This window comes from Gobio gobio (assembly GCF_949357685.1).
Source record: "Gobio gobio genome assembly, chromosome: 9".
NCBI lineage: Eukaryota > Metazoa > Chordata > Actinopteri > Cypriniformes > Gobionidae > Gobio > Gobio gobio.
Genome location: NC_137115.1, coordinates 52,325,315 through 52,350,824, shown reverse-complemented (window position 1 = coordinate 52,350,824; position 25,510 = coordinate 52,325,315). Strand labels below are relative to the sequence as shown.

The 25,510-nt window shown below is 40.9% G+C and overlaps 1 protein-coding gene across 1 annotated transcript; it reads left to right on the top strand.

Moving 5' to 3' along the window:
* Positions 1–209: 209 nt before the first annotated feature.
* LOC307132040 (zona pellucida sperm-binding protein 3-like) lies at positions 210–24,885 on the top strand (the record flags this gene model as incomplete). The annotated part of the gene is made up of 11 exons (XM_079826173.1): positions 210–277; positions 398–590; positions 875–981; positions 1,049–1,058; positions 1,227–1,402; positions 1,571–1,688; positions 1,765–1,847; positions 6,372–6,432; positions 12,276–12,419; positions 12,495–12,719; positions 24,811–24,885. The coding sequence occupies 11 exons, from the start codon at positions 210–212 to the stop codon at positions 24,883–24,885; spliced, it is 1,260 nt and encodes a 419-aa protein (XP_079682299.1).
* Positions 24,886–25,510: the final 625 nt, after the last annotated feature.

Here is a 25,510-nt window from a genome sequence, read left to right as displayed (position 1 = left end):
AGGCAATCAATTAAACTAAAAGGGGAGGAGCCACCTTCATTCAAAGCTGTACAAAATGGCAAAGCCAAGCACTGGTGTGTGTTGTGGCATTTGTGTCAAAGTTTGCTAGGATGGAGCTTCTGAAATGTGTGTTAGTGGTGGTTGTGATTGTTGCGTTTGATCTGCCTGATGCATGGGGAAGTTTGAGGTACAGTCAAAGTCCAAGAAGCATGGGGCCAAAATTAGATCCAGCTTACAGAAGTTCTGCCCTTTCTCCTCCAGGGCACTGGAACCCTTTGCAAGTGGCTTCTCCGTTTCAGAGTCCTTTGGGTCCTGCCTCCAGAGTCCTTGCACAGGAGCCTTTTGGCCTTCAGGAGAAGCAGCTGTTGCAGGGCCCAGTGAAGCCTTTGGATTGGAGGTTTCCCATCGTTCCCGAGGTGCAGAGCGAGTTGGCGGTGGACTTCCAGTTGAGGCAACCTGTGACTCCCAGCAGTGTATCGGTTCAATGCGGAGAGAACCGGGTTCTTGTAGAAGTCCAGCGGGACTTGTTTAGCAATGGTCAGTTGATCCAGCCAACTGGTTTGTCTTTAGGTGGATGTCCTGTTGTTGGTCAGGACTCTGAGTCTAGGGTGCTCATCTTTGAATATGAATTACAGGACTGCAACAGTGTGCAGATGGTAAGAACTCCTAAATCTTAATCATTTGTTTGATCAAATTGAGGAGATCCAAAGTCCTCTTCAAGCACCGTCAGTTAACACTGCTTTAAGTGTTTGTCCACCGTATTACACAATCCACTTTCTCTCATTCATAATAATGATTATGCTGTCTTGGTATGTGACCTCTTCATGATGAACTGTCTTGTTTTAACTACAATCTCTTACAGATGAATGAGGATGAGCTTGTCTACACCTTCTCTCTTACCTACACCCCTGAGGCTCTTGCAGGTACTCCAATTACCAGGGCTGATGGTGCAATTGTTGGCGTTCAATGCCACTATCCAAGGTAAGTGACCTGACTTTCACTGCTTGTGCAACTGAGACCATTTAATGGGTACTTTCATGAACCACAGACTACACAATGTAAGCAATGATGCCTTGAGGCCAACATGGGTCCCTTATGCCTCAACCAAGGTTGGTGAGGAAGTCTTGATGTTCTCACTGAAGCTCATGCTGGGTAAGTGCACTTTCTTTGGACCTTCGACCTTGCAAATGTGGCTCATCCTAGGGTGTTCCTTCTCTTTTGTAGACGATTGGTCCTACCAGAGGCCTTCATACTCCTATTTCCTGGGTGGCATTATTAACATCGAGGCATCTGTGAAGCAGTACAATCATGTGCCTCTGCGTGTATTTGTGGACAGCTGTGTGGCCACTCAAGTGCCTGACGTGAACTCCCTTCCGAGATATTCCTTCATTGAGAATCATGGGTAAGGTCGTAGCTCTTGATGCTATAGGACTGTTTTGTTTTTTGTTTTTTGTGTTTTTTTTTTTTTTTTTTTTTTTAAACCTGTCATCGAGATTCATGAGGAAGGTCTAGTTGCTTGACGTTCTAGAGTTGACATTCATGAGTTGCTCTTTGTGGTGACTGTCGTCAGGTGCTTTGTGGATGCCAAGGCTACAGCTTCCAGCTCCCACTTCATGCCTCGGTCCCAGGTTGACAAGATTCAGTTCCAGCTGGAGGCATTCATGTTCCAGGAGAGCACCAGTCCTTCTGTATGTACCACAAGAGTTAATTCGACTTCTCTTCCCATCTGCTTTGGTTTTCTGACTTGTCTGTGATCCCTTGCAGATCTACATAACATGTGTTCTGAAGGCAACTATTACTTCTGCACCCAGTGACGCTCAGTGCAAATCCTGTTCCTTCGCCAATGGGTACTTTGCACATCCCTTTTTTTTTTATGCTGACTTTGCTCATGTTGATAGTGCTTTGTCTTGTTGCAGGTGGTTTGCTGCTGATGGAAATGACCAAGTTTGTGGTTGCTGTGACTCAACATGTGGTCCTGATGGTGGAATTGCTGCTTCTCCCTATGGAGGTCGGTAGCTTTTGCTTTAAGGTTGCTTTTAAGTGCTCCTAACTTCGCTTTTTTTTTTTTTTTTTTTTTTTTTTTTTTCCTCTCTTCTTTAGTTGTTCAGTGGGAAGGCAAGGCCACACTTGGTCCTGTAATTGTTCAAGGGCAAAAGAAAGTTTCTCAATAAAACTGATGTCAATCCTTGCTTGTATCCTACTTGTCACTTTGCTTCATGTCTTGGTTTTGACCTGGAAAGAGTGCCATATTCTGCAAATGTGGTGGAACTGACTGTACCTTTGCAAGTCCCATTTAGTCTGAAACCCTATGGCTGCATGCTATGTGACTTGCAGAGGTACAGAAAGTGAAATGCTGTTTCATGCATACTGAGCTTTTTACACTGTTAAAGACTTGGATTCCCATCCTAAACATTATTTTTTTTTTTAAGTTTGGAGTTTCTGTGCCAAAAATACTCCGTCTGGTTTCGGAAAAGTTTTTCGAGTATGTGACATCAGATGGGGTGAAATGTCCTTGTACGGGTTCTTCTCCCGGAAGGGCGCGTGACTAGAGCAAGCTGTGCTGTAGTCACAGCACTTCACGAAATCAATGTCACCAAAGATGTGTTTTTGGTTGTCATGGCAAGACAACCCTGCACAGCTTCCCAAAGAACCCATCGTTAACGGGACTGTGGATGAGTTTGTTTTTCCAGAGTAGGAGTTGTGCAAGTGTTTGTTCCCTGAATTTCAGCAACGATTGTTTATAAAAAAGGTACAGTTCAACTCTGGATTTGTAGCTCGTCTAATGCTGAAAGATGGCACGGTCCCAGCGATTTAAAGGTTCATGATCGTGTGTTGGTAGCAGGCGGTGAGTAAAACTGCTTCAAATGTCTGTTAGATATCAATTCCATTGTTTTTCTATGTAAAAATGCATGGCTCTACGCAATAGCTGTGCACACTCGTCATTCTTTAGTTCTGCCCAAACAATATGCGCCCCCCCCCCCCCCCCTACTCTTAAGGCACTCAAGATTGACTGAAAATTAGTGTTTCACCCCCTCCTTTAACAGTTGAGAGTTCTTTTAATGCTGCTCTAACCAGCAGAATACACTTGACGGGTTTAAATCCCAGTTGCACAGGTGGGGCATGTTGTAACTGTTAAAACGTGCCCCTATTAGAACCATGCTATTCTATTGAGGAAAGAATGACAGTCAATGTTCTGTTTTGCTGTTTGTCAAACTCAAATTTGTTTATTTTTAATGAATAATTAAAATTATAATTATTTTGACTTGGTTTGTCTTGTTTTATTGTATCTAACATCAAGCTGTTATGTTAATGTGCCCCACCTATGGGGCAGGTTGTCATATTTCACTTTTTCGGGGTAAATCGGAAGCATAACCGAATGGAAACAAACCCACTTAATTATACTAGATGTGGGGGAAGAAAAAATACTCTAATCCCCAAGTGGATTTACACAAACTGAGAGTCAAAAAGCGGTAGGTGGTTCCCTGCTTTCCCCTATTCTTTTGAAGATGTCGCTTTACATTGCATTTTTTGGTGTTTAACAGCAGAACTCCTGGTGAAAAGCCTGTGCTACACTGAGAAATGTACACGGACTAAGTATTTCAGGCACTTGTTGACTCTTCACGACCAATCGCTTATTGTACCCCCAAGTTGTAAGTCGCTTTGGATAAACGCGTCTGCTAAATGCATAAATGTAAAATGTAAATGAAAAAGCGTATTACCCATGATACTCAAAGATTTGGCAAGCAAATCATTCCAAAAGAACTCTGCAGAGAACTCCTCATCCCATGAAGTGCTGCAGCTGATTTGTAATTGCGTTGGACTTTTAATATTCCTGTGCACTCAGTGTGTAATGCATATTTTTATGACTCTTGTATTAACTTTCACCGAAAGTGATCTGTTTTTAATAGTCATGCACAATCTCTAGTCTAACACTTGTTTGTGCTCCGGTGCTTTTTAGATGACATTTAAGTTTCTATCATGGGCAAGCTGTCATTTTCTTGATTTGTTAAATTCTGACTGTAGATAACTTAAAACCGCCTTGTGACTTTTTAGAACTCTCATTTGCTAATGCAGTGATTTTTCAATCCTGGTCCTAGGGCATTGTTTCCCAACCATGATCCTGGAGGCTGACTGTGCATGTAGCCAAAATATGTCTCTTATATAACACCCCCGATTCAGATCATTAGGCAAGAGCTCCATTAACCAAACAAAGAGTATGTTTACATGAAAACCAGATGTGAGTGGAGCGTCGTGGTTTTCTCTCGCTCAGAGAGTGCGCCCGCGTTTTGCTGGATTTTTCCACATGGCAGTGTAAAACAACTTAAAATACTCAGTAATTTTTGGCCTCACAGACATGAACGATATGTCTTTAAAAAGCTGTCTACTTTTTTTTTTTTTTTAAGTACATTTAAAATAAAAACTAAATGTCGTGCTTTTCGCTAAATAAAGAAAACAAACAGAATGTGCATTCTCCCTGTGATGTCCATTCTGAAATGCGTCTTTAAATTAACTCCAGAACTCCGAGAACTTGCTACACGACAGATATCTTTATAAAGCTTGGAATGTCTACTTTTAAATGAAAAACTAATTCTCTGTTTATGTAATCTGTATGAAAACAGCGAGAGGTACAGTTTCTCAAGGCTGCTCCTTATCTGTAATGTGACCACACCCACGCGCGCATAAATCGATTCACATGCAAATCGTCTACGAGGAAGGAACGCAAACCTGTAAACACCCCATCACCTCAAAACAAAGACTCGTCTGTATTCTTCTGCTTTTCGTTGAGTTTGGAAGACACGCTGAGTTTAACTTGGATTTAGGCTACCTCAGAAGAATGTGATTTTAACATGAGAATTTAAGGTAAAACATTTCTTCTCACTTATATTAGCGTTACTCATGCAAAAACGTCAAATTGTAGGCTAGGCTACTAGTTTAACTAGCCTGGTCCTACCAGACTCTCGTACATTTAATTTGTAATGTACAGAGAGTCTGGCCACTCTCCATTGACAAGTGTTTACTTCCTTGAGGGCTGTATTCTGTTGAAGTTTAAAACTATTGGATCTGCCCAGAGCCACTCTGGATCTGCTATAACCAATCGCTAACGTTTGGTCGTGACGTATGTCATGCGACGTTCGCCTTTTTTTTTTTTCTCACATGGAAATCTGTAAAAATGGTTAAAAAGGACATAAACAGTGAGTTTTGAAGTGATATATTCTTGAAAACTCAGAGATATGGATTCGGACAGCAATTAAATGACCACACAACCTGGTGTTTGTCTAAAACGGTAGGTCATTCGGCCGGGGGATTTTATGCGGGTTGTGGGAGACGGACGGCAATAAAATCACTGACTAGCCCCTGTAAATGATGACTACCTTACGACCGTACGGGAAACTATTAACTTACCAGGGTTTCAGCCAACTCCTTCACCACTAACGGAGCGAGCTGGAAAATTAAACTTTTCCTGGGACACATCATGGCCTCCAAAAAAACTCAGCAAAGATTGTTCTTGCTCCGGCCTTAACTTCTGGATTTTCGGCAGCGGTGCCACAATGGAATGAATGGCTTCGCTCGCATCTTTCGCCATTACTGAACTACAACTAGTTTTTCTCTTATTAAGAGTAGTTTTGACCAAAACAGTTTAACCTGGCAAAAAAAATGTCTGGCAAAAAATCCCATAAAGGCATGTCGGACTCTGAATGGATAGCACGTCTAAAAGGTTTGCCAGCACAGGAGTTTGGCCATCAGTTGAGGGTAACAGGCCAGCACCATGACAGAAAAAGTGGCATGACGTGTATCAAAGGGTGAGTGTGTGTGCTTTTGTGACCTTTTCATGAAATAAACAACTTAAGTGTTTGTTGACTTACATAAATGAACATTAGAATTGTTTGTTTAATGTATTTGCATAACAGAAGAACATATTAGAGGTCAGTACAAACATCTGATCTCATTCATTAGAACAATGCATTGTTACTTATGGTTTACACCAATGTAAACCAGGTATCATTATTATTTATAGATATTTGTGTAAATAATGTTGCAGGTATTTGAGATTTGTCATGCTATAAAAAAAAACTACAGTGTGAACTGTACTTTAAAAAAAACTACTAGACTTTTTTGTTCTGGGGGAGATTTGAGAGAGAGGATGCAGGGATGTTGGGGGATGGTTTGAAGGTGTGAGATGTTTCTCTCGTTCTTTTAATGGGGGAAACAAACTCACTCATTCACTCTTTCTCTAATTTACTATTTTCCCCATTAAAGAACATTAATAAAAATAAATATGACACATCTTGGAAAATGACCGTAAATAAATGTGCCATTCCTGTTTTGGTAAAAATGCATGTGTTGTGTATTACATGTTATCATTTTTACAGATTGAAAAATGCCCGATGCAGTCTTGCAGCCAGACAACCTTACTTGGAGCAGTCCCAAAGTGTATGTGTGGTTTTCACACTCAAAAGGTAACAATCTGAAGATGTTGCAAGTATTTAAAAATGATTGTATGTAAATTTGTGGTTGTCTTAAAGGTCCCATGGCATGGCATTTTTCTATTATTGTATAATGTTTCCTGAGGTGTACTTGTATTGTTAGTATGATTTTTACATCATAAAATGTCATAATTTAGAAATAAAAGGCATTTTTTTCTATACTGCTGTTTGTCCTGTGGCTGAATGCCCTGTTTCAAGAGGCGTGTCTGCTGTGAGACTTCAGTAAAACACCCACTGTTGTGATTGGCTGACATCTTTGCATTTGAAATGAGCGGAGGGGGCGTGGTTTAACGAGGTCTACAACGCACGAGCTGCTGCCAGAGAGACGGATGGACCTGAGTTCACTTCACATCAGTTCTCAGCATGTCTCAGTTCAGTGAACTGTTGTAGTTACTAGAATATACTTCAGGTTATTAGCTTATTTCTAGTCGGAGGGGCTGTCACTCATGTCAGAAAGTTAGTAACTTTAGTAAATTATGGATCAGCGCTGACTCTAGACGCGAACCGTTTAGAATGATTCATTCCCATTTAAAAGAATGATTCGTTCGCGAACCGGACATCACGGAGATGGAGCGATTGCTAACAAAGTTATTTATAGTAACTACTGAGTTGTGAGCGCTGTCTGTCAGCGCGAGTTTATTGTGTTTTGTATCTGAGAGTTCTGAGTAAAGAACTAAATAAAGTCCCGTAAATAAATAAAGTCTGAATAAAGTCCCAGTCACGCAGAGTCCGTCTTCATCATTATTCTACCAACTTTGTAACGCATGCAATGTACCATTACAGCGAGATGAACGAGTTAGTAAGTGTTGATTATAGCATTATTTTTAGATATGTTCCAATCATATGAAAAGCGTCAGTTGAGTACACAGCGCAAACAAAGACACAACAGCAGTAATCGAATGTAATCCAGTTTATTGTGGGGATAGCTGGCTAGCCTAGCCGGATACCCTCACGCTTACCCTGCTTAATCTCGCGCCGCATTTGGTGCCTCCGCTGTGGGCCAGATGCAGTACTGGGGGTCGGGGATGTTGAAGGCCGACCGGTCAGTGCAGCCCGAGCTTCGGCGTGCGTGAGGTTTATCTCTAAAGAGACGTGAGTCTGCCAATGTTGAGCAGAAACTCATGAATGTATGCACATTGTAGAACAGATAGACGCGACGAGGATGTACAAAGACACTGACTCACAAGATAGAAAACACGAAAACACTGTTCTGTCAGGAGAGAGAGAAGCCGCAGTGTGTGCACGAATAATAAATAATTAGCTACACATAAGAAATCACTGATCATAGATCAGAAGGAACTGAAAAAAGACTTCTGTTTTCATTTGTACATCCAAACACTGAGAAACTGCCAGCATTCACTCGTTCATAAGCCATGATCTCTCGAGCGCTTGCATGGGCGTGCCAGATTCTCTGGGCGGAGGAAAGGGAGGTAACCGTTCCTGTGTGGGCGTCAAAACAGGAGACTTTAGGATTGGCTAGTCTGGCCTGTCATTTTCTCAAAGGCAGAGAAAGACAGCCAGAACTAGGTTTTACACCTATCAACATTTCTATCCACTTGGGGACAATATTCAGGCTAGGGGAACTCGTATTAATGTTGAAATACCTCATTAAATGAAAATTTCATGCCATGGGACCTTTAAACAGGCCACTGCCTCTACTGGACCAGCACAGGAGGTCATGGAGCAGAGTCCGTCTCAGCCTCGGCTCCAGCCCTAGACCCCTCCATCTGTGACATCTAGGATTATTCCAAGTTTGTCAAGGGTAATACAATTTGTTTTTAAAGGAATTTCAATTTTAAGTTTTAAAATGTAAAAGTTAAGTTGTAAATGTAATGTGATGTAATGAAGTGCAGAAAGTAAAAGGCCGAGTTGTTGGCTGGTATGTTTTTCACACCTACCTGCAAAATTGTCACACCTTGTACAGGGGTGTGCTGATTGGTTAGTTTGAATGCCTCAGATGGATTTAGTCACATGGTCAATGAAAAAAGAACAATGTAACCTGTGCTCTCTTTCTTCTCTGCTCAAGTCCTTCATGGCATCTCTCTTGATCTTTTTCAACTATTAGAGCTACAATTTCTCTCTTTCTTTCTGTATCGCTCAGGTAACATTCCGCCACGTATGCACAATTAATTATACACACATTATTAATTCAGTCATCATGCATCTACTTAGTGGCCATTTAAAGTGTAATCTGTTACTGTTAATAACTGTTAATAAATACCTCAGGAAGCCCTATGTTAACAGTGTCCAGAAGCGCCGTCGTCTTCTCTGGGCTCGGAGGCATCTGGGATGGACCATCACACAGTGGAAACGTGTACTGTGGTCAGATGAATCAGTATTTCAGGTATTTTTTGGGAGGAATGGACGCTGTGTGCTCGCGACCAAAGAAGAAAAGGATCATCCAGACTGTTACCAGCAACAAGTCCAAAAGCCAGGGTCTGTCATGGTATGGGGCTGTGTCAGTGCCCTTGGAAAAGGTAACTTGCACTTCTGTGAAGGCACCATTAATGCTGAAAGTACATAGAGATTTTGGAGCATAATATGCTGCCTTCAAGAAGACATCTTTTCCAGGGACGTCCATGCATATTTCAACAAGACAATGCAAAACCACATTCTGCACACATTAAAAAGTCCTGGCTGCGGAGGAAGAGGGTACGGGTACTTGACTGGCCTGCCTGCCTGCAGTCCCGACCTGTCTCCAAAAGAGAATGTGTGGCGCATTTTGAAGCGCAAAATGCGACAACGAAGACCCCGTACTGTTGCCCACCTTAAGACTTGTTTGCAGGAATAATGGGACAAAATTACACCTGAAACACTTCATCACTTGGTGTCTTCAGTCCCTAAACGTCTTTTAAGTGTTGTGAAAAGGAATGGCAACATTACAAAGTGGTAAATGCTTTACTGTCCCAACTTTTTTTTAAATGCAAAATTAGTTAGAAAATAAGCTGACCTGCTGTTGATATTTTATATATTAAACTGGCTTTAAGAATATTCATTCTTTTTGGATGACAGTAGTGACTAATACAAAGTTATAGTTGTTTTATGGGAGGGTAGTCTTGGAAAAATAAAGCGCTTATTGATCAAATTACCTTGCTAGACTTAAAGGGTTAGTTCACCCAAAAATTTAAATTCTGTCATTAATGACTTACCCTCATGTCGTTCGACACCCGTAAGACCTCCGTTCATCTTCGGAACACAATTTAATATATTTTAGTTGAAATCCGATGGCTCTGAAAGGCCTCCATTGGCACAATGGCACTGTACACTCACAAGACCCTTAAAAGGTACTAAAGACGTCGTTACAAAGTCCATCTCACTACAGTGCAGGTTCTACAATAACTTTATAAAGCGACGAGAATAGTTTTTGTGCGCAAAAAAACCCTAAATAACGACTTATATAGTGATGACTGATTTCAAAACAATGCATCATGAAGCTTCGAAGCGTTATGAATCAGCGAGTCGAATCATGATTCGGATTGCGTGTCGAACCGCCAAACTGCTGAAATCACGTGACTTTGGCGATCCAAACCGCTGAATCGACTCACTGATTCATAACGCTTCGAAGCTTCATGATGCAGTGTTTTGAAATCGGTCATCACTATATAAGTCGTTATTTAGGGTTTTTTTGCGCACAAAAACTATTCTCGTCGCTTTATAAAGTTATTGTAGAACCACTGTAGTGAGATGGACTTTGTAACGACGTCTTTAGTACCTTTTATGGGTCTTGAGAGTATAAAGTGCATTGTGCCAATGGAGGCCTTTCAGAGCCATCGGATTTCAACTAAAATATCTTCATTTGTGTTCCGAAGATGAACGGAGGTCTTACAGGTGTCTAACGACATGAGGGTAAGTAATTAATGACAGAATTTTCATTTTTGGGTAAACTAACCCTTTAATGTTTTTTCTTTTTCTTTCACAGACTGCTCTTTCTGGGGCAATATTGCAAGCTCCATCTGCAGTTCGACTGCATCGTTTGTGGTCGGAGACCTTGCCACAGGAAGACCACAGGTGGTTTGCCAACAGACTTTTTAAAACGCTTTGTGAAAACGTACAGCTCTGGTATTACCCACCACAGCCAGCACTTCCCTACAATCAGGCTCCAGCTCCAGACATATTTTTTTGTCATGCTCTGTTGCTGTGGTTGCCATACAAGCTGTGGAGGGTAAAGGTTCTCTGTCCCAATCCTGCTTGTGGACAGCATCAGCTGACAGGGGGCGGTCAGCACAAAAGGGCACGGCAGGTTCTGGACATCGATAGGATGTACAACACAGGGCTTAAAAACGGAAAAAAATATCAATCGGTTCACTCCGAGCAGAATCGATATTATAGCGTTTCCGTTTTTGCGTTCCTCAATAAACATTACTGTTCCGAAAACGGTTTGATAAGAAAAAATACCGGTTAATAACGTTATTTTAATTTGGCCTATACTTTAAACAAATATGTATAAATAGACTTATTTTCACTCAATAATAATATAACGCATGGTAATTAAAATTGAATATTTATTTCATAACATTTTTAAAACCAGAAATACATGCATTAATTACAAAGCATAAACAGCGGACCTGTTTTAATGGAGCGTTAGACAATCTAAAGTGGCCTCTTATGCCGAATTATTTTCAGAAGAGTGATAACATTCTTTGTACATAACTTTTTTTCAACACGACTTTTTAAAAAATTGCATGAATAAAGAATAAATAAACTGGATAACCATTGCTCTTTTAATGCACCGTCAACTGCTAATTTCAAAGCAAACACTGCGCAACACGTCCTTGCATCACATAATCAGATTCAGTCAGCTAATAAAGCTTGATCATTTAATGCAATATAACATACCATTTAATACGAAGCATCAACCATCTATATAGAAAACATTGACCTGTCCTGTATTGGCAATCTGAAAGACTATAGGAAAAATGTTTGATAGATGCTAGTAACCTAGGACTTGGACAGGCTTAAACAAAATCCATAAACTAGCCTAAATCAGTCTATTTGAGCTTTAAATCCGTACTGCTTATTTAAACGTTCGAAAAGAATGTCCTCCAATACCTGCACATTCATCGTAGACCTCAGCGGGGAAAGAAATGTACTTGAGGCATGAAAATGCGCGCGCTCTACACTGACTTGCGTTACCGGTAGATTCATAGATGACTGGTGCGCGGGCATTTCACTCACGCTTGATCTGTCACATCACATGCTGAACTACTCTATTCATGATTGGTCACTGTCAAATTAAAATATTAAAGAGAACGATAAAATAACGTTATTAACCGGTTAAGGTCATTTCAAATTAACGTTTCTGTTCAGAACGATTCAAATTGATTTTGATTTCGTTTCCGTTTTTGTTCCTCTTAAAATTTCGTTCGTTTCCGGTTTTCGTTTTCGTTCCTTGAACCGGTTCAGAGCCCTGGTACAACATGGTCACAGAAACCCTAATCTTTGCCAAATGTAAAGCCACGCATGTGTCTTGGAGTCAGACTGTACTGCAACAGCTTGATCTGGACCATCGATCTAAGTCTCAGGTCATCCTCATGTGGAAGTAAGTACACTATCATTCCGCATGTACTTGATAGCCCTTCATCACATTTATTTTGGATTTTGCTTTTCCTAAGGTATGCTTGTGATATGAGGGTCATTAGGTTCCTGCGCGAACGTGGCCTAGGCAACAGTCCCATGCGGATCATAAAACAGCTGCGTGAGAACCACAGTGAGGAGTGGCTCCAGCATCTGCCCCGTTACACCACGCAATGTTTGGACTTCTAACCTGGGGTGTTGCCAGTAAAATTTCAGGAACCCCAAGAGCCTACAGTGGTGCCAAGCTGCAAGTGGCTGCTTACAGTGTACAGTCAAGAGATCCTGACAAGGCTGGATGAAATCCATGCCAGGATAACATCCACCTATGGCTCTGTCTTGAAGATGGATTCCACTAAAAAGGTTAGTGGTGGATTTTTGTTAATTTATGATGCTGTTTATTATATCACAGCATGGCACACTATCTGTGGTGTGCAGGTTAATTACATTCACAGCATGCTTCATATCATTGGTCAGGTGCTTATAAGTGTGCTTACAGCGCAGGAAGGAGCAGGACTGGACATAATGGTAGATGGTATGGTGAAACGGTACCAGAAGGCTGGTGTGGACCCACCTGCTGTGTTGTACGTGGACTGTGGCTGCTGCACTGAGGTGGGCGAGACCAAGCTGAAAACAAGATTCAGAGGTTGGCCAGATCTCATGGTACGCTTGGACATCTGGCATTTTATGCACAGGATTGCCTTGGGGTGTACAACTGATGCCCATCAGCTGTATCCCATCTTTATGTCACGGCTGTCAGCATGCATTTTTGAGTGGGATGCGGCTGATGTTTCTGAGCTTCGCAAAGCAAAGAGAGAGCAGTTGATATCCCAGGGTTGGCCTGCGCTAACAGATGAAGATGTCAACAAGCATCTTACCAGGATGGAGGTGGCTCTCCATTGCCGAAAATGTCAATATTTCGTGCTTTGAATATCACGGTTATCACCAATACCGGTATATTGCGACACCCCTAATTGTAACATTATACACTACTATTCAAAAGTTTGGGCTGAGTAAGAGTTTAGTTTTTTTGTTGTTGCTGTTTTTGTTTTTTGAAAGAAATTAATACTTTTATTCACAAATATGCCTTATATTGATAAAAAAAACAGCAAAGACATTTATAATGTTACAAAATCTTTTTATTTCAGATAAATCTTTTTCTTTTGAACTTCCCTCTTCCCACAATGGCTTGCTTTACTTGTGTTGTGGCTTCATTCCGTTGTGTTGTGGCTTGCTTTACTGTGTTGTGGCTTTTTCGTTGTGTTGTGGCTTGTTTCCGTTGTGTTGTGGCTTGATTCCATTTTGTTGTGGCTTTTTCATTGTGTTGTGGCTTGATTTCGTTGTGTTGTGGCTTGATTCCGTTGTGTTGTGGCTTGCTTTATTTGTGTTGTGGCTTGCTTTATTTGTGTTGTGGCTTTTTCGTTGGGTTGTGGCTTGCTTTATTTGTGTTGTGGTTTTTGCGTTGTGTTGTGGCTTGATTCCATTGTGTTGTGGCTTTTTTGTTGTGTTGTGGCTTGCTTTATTTGTATTGTGGCTTTTTCGTTGTGTTGTGGCTTGATTTATTTGTGTTGCCACTTGATTCCGTTGTGTTGTGGCTTGCTTTACTGTGTTGTGGCTTGATTCCGTTGTGTTGTGGCTTGATTCCGTTGTGTTTTGGCTTTTTCTTTGTGTTGTGGCTTTTTCGTTGTGTTGTGGCTTGTTTCCGTTGTGTTGTGGCTTGATTCCGTTGTGTTGTGGCTTTTTCGTTGTGTTGTGGCTTGCTTTACTTGTGTTGTGGCTTCATTCCGTTGTGTTGTGGCTTGCTTTACTGTGTTGTGGCTTTTTCGTTGTGTTGTGGCTTTTTCGTTGTGTCGTTGTGTTGTGGCTTTTTCGTTGTGTTGTGGCTTGTTTTATATGTGTTGCGGCTTGATTCCGTTGTGTTGTGGCTTTTTCGTTGTGTTGTGGCTTGATTCCGTTGAGTTGTGGCTTGCTTTATTTGTGTTGTGGCTTTTTCGTTGTGTTGTGGCTTGATTCCGTTGGGTTGTGGCTTGCTTTATTTGTGTTGTGGTTTTTGCGTTGTGTTGTGGCTTGATTCCGTGGTGTTGTGGCTTTTTCGTTGTGTTGTGGCTTGCTTTATTTGTATTGTGGCTTTTTCGTTTTGTTGTGGCTTGCTTTATTTGTGTTGCGGCTTGATTCCGTTGTGTTGTGACTTTTTCGTTGTGTTGTGGCTTCATTCCATTGTGTTGTGGCTTGCTTTACTGTGTTGTGGCTTTTTCGTTGTGTTGTGGCTTGATTCTGTTGTGTTGTGGCTTTTTCGTTGTGTTGTGGCTTGATTCTGTTGTGTTGTGGCTTTTTCGTTGTGTTGTTGCTTGATTCCGTTGTGTTGTGGCTTGATTCCGTTGGGTTGTGGCTTGATTCCGTTGTGTTGTTGCTTGATTCCGTTGTGTTGTGGCTTGCTTTACTTGTGTTGTGGCGTTTTTTTGTTGTGTTGTGGCTTGCTTTATTTGTGTTGTGACTTTTTCGTTGTGTTGTGGCATGATTGTGTTGTGGCTTGATTCCGTTGTGTTGTGGCTTGATTCCATTGAGTTGTGGCTTGATTCCGTTGGGTTGTGGCTTGCTTTATTTGTGTTGTGGTTTTTGCGTTGTGTTGTGGCTTGATTCCATTGTGTTGTGGCTTTTTTGTTGTGTTGTGGCTTGCTTTATTTGTATTGTGGCTTTTTCGTTGTGTTGTGGCTTGATTTATTTGTGTTGCCACTTGATTCCGTTGTGTTGTGGCTTGCTTTACTGTGTTGTGGCTTGATTCCGTTGTGTTGTGGCTTGATTCCGTTGTGTTTTGGCTTTTTCTTTGTGTTGTGGCTTTTTCGTTGTGTTGTGGCTTGTTTCCGTTGTGTTGTGGCTTGATTCCGTTGTGTTGTGGCTTTTTCGTTGTGTTGTGGCTTGCTTTACTTGTGTTGTGGCTTCATTCCGTTGTGTTGTGGCTTGCTTTACTGTGTTGTGGCTTTTTCGTTGTGTTGTGGCTTTTTCGTTGTGTCGTTGTGTTGTGGCTTTTTCGTTGTGTTGTGGCTTGTTTTATATGTGTTGCGGCTTGATTCCGTTGTGTTGTGGCTTTTTCGTTGTGTTGTGGCTTGATTCCGTTGAGTTGTGGCATGCTTTATTTGTGTTGTGGCTTTTTCGTTGTGTTGTGGCTTGATTCCGTTGGGTTGTGGCTTGCTTTATTTGTGTTGTGGTTTTTGCGTTGTGTTGTGGCTTGATTCCGTGGTGTTGTGGCTTTTTCGTTGTGTTGTGGCTTGCTTTATTTGTATTGTGGCTTTTTCGTTTTGTTGTGGCTTGCTTTATTTGTGTTGCGGCTTGATTCCGTTGTGTTGTGACTTTTTCGTTGTGTTGTGGCTTCATTCCATTGTGTTGTGGCTTGCTTTACTGTGTTGTGGCTTTTTCGTTGTGTTGTGGCTTGATTCTGTTGTGTTGTGGCTTTTTCGTTGTGTTGTGGCTTGATTCTGTTGTGTTGTGGCTTTTTCGTTGTGTTATGGCTTTTTCGTTGTGTTGTTGCTTGATTCCGTTGTGTTGTGGCTTGATTCCGTTGGGTTGTGGCTTGATTCCGTTGTGTTGTTGCTTGATTCCGTTGTGTTGTGGCTTGCTTTACTTGTGTTGTGGCGTTTTTTTGTTGTGTTGTGGCTTGCTTTATTTGTGTTGTGACTTTTTCGTTGTGTTGTGGCATGATTGTGTTGTGGCTTGATTCCGTTGTGTTGTGGCTTGATTCCATTGAGTTGTGGCTTGATTCCGTTGTGTTGTGGCTTGCTTTACTTGTGTTGTGGCTTTTTCAATGTGTTGTGGCTTGATTCCATTGAGTTGTGGCTTTTTCGTTGTGTTGTGGCTTGCTTTACTTGTGTTGTGGCTTTTTCGTTGTGTTGTGGCTTGCTTTATTTGTGTTATGGCTTGTTTCCGTTGTGTTGCGGCTTGTTTCCCTTGTGTTGTGGCTTGATTCCGTTGTGTTGTGGCTTTATTCCGTTGTGTTGTGGCTTGATTCCGTTGTGTTGTGGCTTGCTTTATTTGTGTTGCGGCTTGATTCCGTTGTGTTGTGGCTTTTTTCCGTTGTGTTGTTGCTTGATTCCGTTGTGTTGTGGCTTGCTTTACTTGTGTTGTGGCGTTTTTTTGTTGTGTTGTGGCTTGCTTTATTTGTGTTGTGGCTTTTTTGTTGTGTTTTGGCTTTTTTTCCGTTGTGTTGTGGCTTGATTCCGTTGTGTTGTGGCTTGCTTTATTTGTGTTGTGACTTTTTCGTTGTGTTGTGGCATGATTGTGTTGTGGCTTGATTCCGTTGTGTTGTGGCTTGCTTTATTTGTGTGTTTTTTTTTCGTTGTGTTGTGGCTTGATTCCATTGAGTTGTGGCTTGCTTTACTTGTGTTGTGGCTTTTTCAATGTGTTGTGGCTTGATTCCATTGTGGCGGTCAAGTGATGTTTGTTTATGAATGATTCGTCACTCAGTCTAGTTGTAAAACGCGGGCTATAGCGTTTGCTACGCACTTGATTATAGATAAAATAAGCTCTCTTTATACACGTTGTGTTGTGTGTAACTTCACCCATATGCAGCAGTGATACTGTAGATACATTTTACTGACTTGACGACTTTGAATTCCATTCAGCCATTTCGTTCTTTTAAACATACTGGTAGTTCAAATATATATTTTCAATGGCTAATTTCTCCGAACACGTCCACATATGTAATCTTTGATCATATTCCAATTTAGGAAGTCATTATAATGCAGCCAAAGATAAATTAAGACCAAAGCAATGAAAGAACCGTTCATGTGCCACTATGACAGAGACGTGTTTCACCACAGAGATAGGCACACCCGAGAAAAGATACAGAAAATAATATAATTTCATCTTGTTCTCATAGAGAGAAATAATATTATTTTATCCAATTGTCCAGTGTTTGTTTTTATGCCAATGCTAACTTTGCGAAGAGTCTGGTAACAGAGAGCAGGTAGGCTACAAAACATGTCAAATAAATAGTTTAGTTTTACTTTTATAAATTGAGCATGATCATATTACAGATACATTACTTTTCAAATAAATAAATGAACTTGAAATTATTTTACTTCACGTGTAGAGACTGCACAAAGATACAGTACATGGCCAAATAAAAAAGACTTTCAATAATAATTAATAATAAGTTAAAGGGTTAGTTCCCCCAAAAAGAAAAACACCTAATGTAACCCACCCTCATGTTGTTCCAGAAAACTGTATTAGTTAGATGTCGTTAACCAAACCATGTCAGTGCTTCTTAGTTAGAATGTCCATAAAATTCAAGATATGAAGCAAAAATGCCCCTGTTTGAGTTTTAGTCTCAGAGCGTTTTTACACTCGGCACGTTTGTTGTGGTCCGCGTCAGAGCGCGTTCTACACCGCAGGCTCCCTCTCGTTCGTATCCAATGTAAATCATCAACACTATCATCCCTTACATGTGTTTTATTGAACTAAATACAACTTCATCTGATAAAATGCATGCGCAGGTTACTTTTCTTGCGCACCCGAGTCCTTGTTGCTTTCACATTCACATGAATCGAGCGCAATTTGCGCAATCGAACTCAGACCAGCTCCTTCAGGCAGTCTCGAATTCTGTTCCCCTGAGCTCAGCTCACCCGGGTTCATATGACAACTTTCACATTACCAATTATTCGAACTAAACTGCCAGTGTGAAAACGCCCTCACATTTACATCATGATAGCCTATAGACTACAGTATAAGCAATATAACATGAGTTATCCCACATGAAAAAATACTATAGTATATTACATGGCTCTGAACCGATTCAAGGAACGAACACAATTTTTAGAGGAACAAAAACGAAAACGAAATCAAAAACAATTTGAATCGTTCGGAAAAGAAACGTTAATTAGAAATGACCATTAACCAGTTAATAACGTTATTTTATCGTTCTCTTTAATATTTTAATTTGGCAGTGACCAATAATGAATAGAGTAGTAGCTACAGCATGTGACGTTGACGGATCAAGCGTGAGTGAAATGTCATCTATGAATCTACCGGTAACGCAAGTCAGTGTAGAGCGTGCATTTTCATGCCTCAAGTAGACATTTCTTTCCCCACTGAGGTCTACAATGAAAGCGCAGGTATTGGAGGACATTCTTTTCGTATGTTTAAATAAGCAGTACGGACTTAAATAGCTCAAATAGTCTGATTTAGGCTAGTTTGTGGATTCTGTTTAAGCCTATCCAAGTAGGCTATAGCATCTATCAAACATTTTTCCTATAGTCTTTCAGATTGCCAATACAGGACAAGTCAATGTTTTCTATATAAACGGTTGATGCTTCGTATTAAATGGTATGTTATATTGCATTAAATGATCAAGCTTTATTAGCATACTGAATTTGATTATGTGATGCAAGGACGTGTTGCCCAGTGTTTGCTTTGAAATTACCAGTTGACGGTGCATTAAAAGAGCAATGGTTATCCAGTTTATTTATTCTTTATTCATGCAATTTTTAAAACAAGTCGTGTTGAAAAAAAAGTTATGTACAAAGAATGTTATCACTCTTCTGAAAAGAATTAGGCATAGAGAGGGCCACTTTCCGCTCCATTAAAACAGGTCAATATTTATCCCGCTGTTTATGCTTTGTAATTAATGCATGTATTTCTGTTGTGGTTTTAAAAATGTTATGAAATAAATATTCAAGTTTAATTATCATGCGTTATATTATTATTGAGTGAAAATAAGTCTTTATTTATACATATTTGTTTAAAGTATAGGCTAAATTAAAATGTTATTAACCGTTATTTTTTCAAATCAAACCGTTTTCGGAACAGTAATGTTTAATGAGGAACGCAAAAATGGAAACGTTAAAATATAAATTCTGCACGGAGTGAACCGATTTATATTTTTTTCCGTTTTTAAGCCCTGGTATATTATAGTAAAATTACTCTAGCAAATACTATAGTGTTTTTGAACCGTTCTTTCACGAGTTCACACTTACATCAAATTAAATGGAGTAAAGATTATGCGTATTTGGCGTGCTGTCCGGGTGAGGGCTCCGGGCTCGGAATGATGCCCCCCCCCCCCCCCCCCCCCCCGTGATAGGATTGGTCTAGAACTAGACTGTATTGCATTATGGATTGAGTTGACGTCCAATAGGTTTTTATTCAATCAAAGTGAGGAGATGGGGTGGTGGAGGGATGCTAGGAAACTGTCAACGAAAGGAAGGTGAGTCAGCTGTATATAAACATATGGCTTGCTTTACTTGTGTTGTGGCTTTTTCAGTATGTTGTGGCTTGCTTTATTTGTGTTGTGGCTTGATTCCGTTGTGTTGTGGCTTGCTTTATTTGTGTTGTGACTTTTTCGTTGTGTTGTGGCTTGATTGTGTTGTGGCTTGATTCCGTTGTGTTGTGGCTTGATTCCGTTGTGTTGTGACTTTTTCGTTGTGTTGTTGCTTGATTCCTTTGGGTTGTGTCTTGCTTTATTTGTGTTGTGGCTTTTTCGTTGTGTTGTGGCTTGATTCCATTGAGTTGTGGCTTGATTCCGTTGTGTTGTGGCTTGATTTATTTGTGTTGTGGCTTTTTCGTTGTGTTGTGGCTTGATTCCGTTGTGTTGTGGCTTGCTTTATTTGTGTTGTGGCTTGCTTTATTTGTTTTGTGGCTTGATTTATTTGTGTTGTGGCTTGATTCTGTTGGGTTGTGGCTTGCTTTATTTGTGTTGTGGCTTTTTCGTTGTGTTGTGGCTTGATTTCGTTGTGTTGTGGCTTGATTTCGTTGTGTTGTGGCTTGATTCCGTTGTGTTGTGGCTTGCTTTACTTGTGTTGTGGCTTTTTCGTTGTGTTGTGGCTTGCTTTATTTGTGTTGTGGCTTTTTTGTTGTGTTGTGGCTTGTTTCCGTTGTGTTGTGGCATGATTCCGTTGTGTTGTGGCTTGCTTTATTTGTGTTGTGACTTTTTCGTTGTGTTGTGGCTTGATTGTGTTGTGGCTTGATTCCGTTGTGTTGTGGCTTGCTTTATATGTGTTGTGAATTTTTCGTTGTGTTGTGGCTTGATTCTGTTGTGTTGTGGCTTGCTTTATTTGTGTTTTTTTTTTCGTTGTGTTGTGGCTTGATTCCATTGAGTTGTGGCTTGATTCCGTTTTGTTGTGTCTTGCTTTACTTGTGTTGTGGCTTTTTCGTTGTGTTGTGGCTTGCTTTATTTGTGTTGTGGCTTGTTTCCGTTGTGTTGTGGCTTGATTCTGTTGTGTTGTGGCTTTTTCGTTGTGTTGTGGCTTGTTTCCGTTGTGTTGTGACTTTTTCGCTGAGTTGTGGCTTGATTCCATTGTGTTGTGGCTTGTTTTACTTGTGTTGTGGCTTTTTCGTTGTGTTGTGGCTTGCTTTATTTGTGTTGTGGCTTGTTTCCGTTGTGTTGTGGCTTGATTCCGTTGTGTTGTGGCTTTTTCGTTGTGTTGTGGCTTGTTTCCGTTGTGTTGTGGCTTGTTTCCGTTGTGTTGTGACTTTTTCGCTGAGTTGTGGCTTGATTCCGTTGTGTTGTGGCTTGTTTCCATTGTGTTGTGGCTTGTTTTCGTTGTGTTGTGGCTTGCTTTATTTGTTTTGTGGCTTTTTTGTTGTGTTGTGGCTTGCTTTATTTGTGTTATGGCTTTTTCGTTGTGTTGTGGCTTGTTTCCGTTGTGTTGTGGATTTTTTGTTGTGTTGTGGCTTTTTCATTGTGTTGTGGCTTGATTCCGTTGTGTTGTGGCTTTTTCGTTGTGTTGTGGCTTGCTTTATTTGTGTTGTGGCTTTTTTGTTGTGTTGTGGCTTGCTTTATTTGTGTTGTGGCTTTTTCGTTGTGTTGTGGCTTGTTTATGTTGTGTTGTGGCTTGCTTTATTTGTGTTATGGCTTTTTCGTTGTGTTGTGGTTTGTTTCCGTTATGTTGTGGCTTTTTCGTTGTGTTGTGGCTTTTTTGTTGTGTTGTGGCTTGCTTTATTTGTGTTGTGGCTTTTTCGTTGTGTTGTGGCTTGTTTATGTTGTGGCTTGCTTTATTTGTGTTGTGGCTTTTTTGTTGTGTTGTGGCTTGATTTTTTTGTGTTGTGGCTTTTTCGTTGTGTTGTGGCTTGCTTTATTTGTGTTGTGGCTTGTTTCTGTTGTGTTGTGGCTTGATTCCGTTGTGTTGTGGCTTGCTTTATTTGTGTTGTGGCTTTTTTGTTGTGTTGTGGCTTGATTCCGTTGTGTTGTGGCTTGATTCCGTTGTGTTGTGGCTTTTTCGTTGTGTTGTGGCTTGATTCCGTTGTGTTGTGGCTTTTTCGTTGTGTTGTGGCTTGATTCCGTTGTGTTGTGGCTTGCTTTATTTGTGTTGTGGCTTTTTCGTTGTGTTGTGGCTTGTTTATGTTGTGTTGTGGCTTGCTTTATTTGTGTTGTGGCTTTTTTGTTGTGTTGTGGCTTGATTTTTTTGTGTTGTGGCTTTTTCGTTGTGTTGTGGCTTGCTCTTTTTCGTTGTGTTGTGGCTTGATTCCGTTGTGTTGTGGCTTTTTCGTTGTGTTGTGGCTTGATTCCGTTGTGTTGTGGCTTGCTTTATTTGTGTTGTGGCTTTTTTGTTGTGTTGTGGCTTGCTTTATTTGTGTTATGGCTTTTTCATTGTGTTGTGGTTTGTCTCCGTTATGTTGTGGCTTTTTCGTTGTGTTGTGGCTTGTTTCGTTGTGTTGTGGCTTGTTTCGTTGTGTTGTGGCTTTTTTGTTGTGTCGTGGCTTGATTGTGTTGTGGCTTGATTCCGTTGTGTTGTGGCTTGCTTTATTTGTGTTGTGGCTTGCTTTATTTGTGTTGTGGCTTTTTCGTTGTGTTGTGGCTTTTTCGTTGTGTTGTGGCTTGTTTATGTTGTGTTGTGGCTTGCTTTATTTGTGTTGTGGCTTTTTTGTTGTGTTGTGGCTTGATTTTTTTGTGTTGTGGCTTTTTCGTTGTGTTGTGGCTTGCTTTATTTGTGTTGTGGCTTTTTCGTTGTGTTGTGGCTTGATTCCGTTGTGTTGTGGCTTGTTTCCGTTGTGTTGTGGCTTGATTCCGTTGTGTTGTGGTTTTTTCGTTGTGTTGTGGCTTGATTCCGTTGTGTTGTGGCTTTTTCGTTGTGTTGTGGCTTGATTCCGTTGTGTTGTGGCTTGCTTTATTTGTGTTGTGGCTTTTTTGTTGTGTTGTGGCTTGCTTTATTTGTGTTGTGGCTTTTTTGTTGTGTTGTGGCTTGCTTTATTTGTGTTGTGGCTTTTTCGTTGTGTTGTGGCTTGTTTATGTTGTGTTGTGGCTTGCTTTATTTGTATTGTGGCTTTTTTGTTGTGTTGTGGCTTGATTTTTTTGTGTTGTGGCTTGATTCCGTTGTGTTTTTTTGTTGTTTCCGTTGTGTTCCGTTGTGTTGTGGCTTGCTTTATTTGTGTTGTGGCTTTTTCGTTGTGTTGTGGCTTGATTCCGTTGTGTTGTGGCTTGTTTCCGTTGTGTTGTGGCTTGATTCCGTTGTGTTGTGGCTTTTTCGTTGTGTTGTGGCTTGATTCCGTTGTGTTGTGGCTTTTTCGTTGTGTTGTGGCTTGATTCCGTTGTGTTGTGGCTTGCTTTATTTGTGTTGTGGCTTTTTTGTTGTGTTGTGGCTTGCTTTATTTGTGTTATGGCTTTTTCATTGTGTTGTGGTTTGTCTCCGTTATGTTGTGGCTTTTTCGTTGTGTTGTGGCTTGTTTCGTTGTGTTGTGGCTTGTTTCGTTGTGTTGTGGCTTTTTTGTTGTGTCGTGGCTTGATTGTGTTGTGGCTTGATTCCGTTGTGTTGTGGCTTGCTTTATTTGTGTTGTGGCTTTTTCGTTGTGTTGTGGCTTGATTCCGTTGTGTTGTGGCTTGCTTTATTTGTGTTATGGCTTTTTCGTTGTATTGTGGCTTGCTTTATTTGTGTTGTGGCTTTTTCCCGTTGTGTTGTGACTTGATTCCGTTGTGTTGTGGCTTGTTTCCGTTGTGTCGTGGCTTGATTCCGTTGTGTTGTGACTTTTTCGTTGTGTAGTGGCTTGATTCCATTGTGGCTTGCTTTTATTTGTGTTGTGGCTTTTTTGTTGTGTTGTGGCTTACTTTATTTGTGTTGTGGCTTTTTCATTGTGTTGTGGCTTGCTCTATTTGTGTTGTGGCTTTTTTGTTGTGTTGTGGCTTGATTTTTTTGTGTTGTGGCTTTTTCGTTGTGTTGTGGCTTGCTTTATTTGTGTTGTGGCTTGTTTTCATTGTGTTGTGGCTTGTTTCCATTGTGTTGTGGCTTGTTTTCGTTGTGTTGTGGCTTGCTTTATTTGTGTTGTGGCTTTTTTGTTGTGTTGTGGCTTGCTTTATTTGTGTTATGACTTTTTCATTGTGTTGTGGCTTGTTTCCGTTGTGTTGTGGATTTTTCGTTGTGTTGTGGCTTTTTCATTGTGTTGTGGCTTTTTCATTGTGTTGTGGCTTTTTCATTGTGTTGTGGCTTTTTTGTTGTGTTGTGGCTTGCTTTATTTGTGTTGTGGCTTTTTTGTTGTGTTGTGGCTTGCTTTATTTGTGTTGTGGCTTTTTCGTTGTGTTGTGGCTTGCTTTATTTGTGTTATGGCTTTTTCGTTGTGTTGTGGCTTGCTTTATTTGTGTTGTGGCTTTTTCGTTGTGTTGTGGCTTGATTCCGTTGTGTTGTGGCTTGTTTCCGTTGTGTTGTGGCTTGATTCCGTTGTGTTGTGGCTTGATTCCATTGTGTTGTGGCTTTTTCGTTGTGTTGTGGCTTGATTCCGTTGTGTTGTGGCTTGCTTTATTTGTGTTGTGGCTTTTTTGTTGTGTTGTGGCTTGCTTTATTTGTGTTATGGCTTTTTCGTTGTGTTGTGGTTTGTTTCCGTTTTGTTGTGGCTTTTTCGTTGTGTTGTGGCTTGTTTCTGTTGTGTTGTGGCTTTTTTGTTGTGTTGTGGCTTGATTGTGTTGTGGCTTGATTCCGTTGTGTTGTGGCTTGCTTTATTTGTGTTGTGGCTTTTTCGTTGTATTGTGGCTTGCTTTATTTGTGTTGTGTCTTGATTCCGTTGTGTTTGGGCTTGTTTTCGTTGTGTTGTGGCTTGATTCCGTTGTGTTGTGGCTTGATTCCGTTGTGTTGTGGTTTGTTTTCGTTGTGTTGTGGCTTTATCGTTGTGTTGTGGCTTGCTTTATTTGTGTTGTGGCTTGATCCTTTTGTGTTGTGGCTTTTTCGTTGTGTTGTGGCTTGCTTTATTTGTGTTGTGGTTTGTTTTCGTTGTGCTTTGGCTCTTTCGTTGTGTTGTGGTTGCTTTATTTGTGTTGTGGTTTGTTTTCGTTGTGTTGTGTCTTGATTCCGTTGTGTTTTGGCTTGTTTTCGTTGTGTTTTGGCTTGATTCCGTTGTGTTTTGGCTTGATTCCGTTGTGTTTTGGCTTGATTCCGTTGTGTTGTGGTTTGTTTTCGTTGTGTTGTGGCTTTATTGTTGTGTTGTGGCTTGCTTTATTTGTGTTGTGGCTTGATTCTGTTGTGTTGTGGCTTTATCGTTGTGTTGTGGCTTGCTTTATTTGTGTTGTGGCTTGATTCTGTTGTGTTGTGGTGTGTTTTCGTTGTGCTGTGGCTTCTTCGTTGTGTTTTGGCTTGATTCCGTTGTGTTGTGGTTTGTTTTCGTTGTGTTGTGGCTTTTTCGTTGTGTTGTGGCTTGTTTCTGTTGTGTTGTGGCTTGCTTTATTTGTGTTGTGGCTTGAATCCGTTGTGTTGTGGCTTGTTTTCGTTGTGTTGTGAACTTATATTTGCTTTTTATATTGTGTTGTGTTGTGCACTACTGGGCCACCGTGCATGTGTCTCCTCAGACATGTGCAACATCTCACAGCAAGAATTGGCAAATCTTCTGCAGTCCTAAAGCAACTGGTGGCCGCAGAGCATGACTGCTACTTTATTACCAGCCCCCAGAGTATATAAAACCCACAGGAAATGAGTAACACTGGTTGAATGAATGAATTAATTTACAGTTTTTTCTGATTGCTTAAGCACATTTTTTGTAACTATTGGCTATTTTTGCAACATTCTACACACAAATAAGAAAACCTTTCACCCAATTATCAAAACATTGTAGTTCTCTTGCAAAAGCGAACCCAGCTAGATTAACGATACTCGGTTACTTAACGTAACCTCGGTTCTCTCTAGAAGAGGGAACGAGTATTGCGTAAGTTCCTTACGCTACGGGAAAGTATTCTTTCTTCGAGATTTCTGAAAAACCCAAAATTATCCTTAATTTTGTAACATTGTCAACGCAGTGCGGCAGCCTGGCAGACCATAGCAGGCTATTCCAGCGTGCTATTGGCTGCTCTGCTGGCAACTGCAGCAGCCTATCGGTGAGCCCGCGTGACGTGGCGACCAATGAGGGCGCTTCGCGCCCACCTGGCTTCATTTGCCTACAGGTGGGGCGTGGCCACGTGTATATAAGCAGGGCTCACGGGCTGCATATTCGGTTTTCGTAGTTCTGAAGCGTAAAAGCCCGCGGGGCGCACGGCAAGGAACGCAATACTCGTT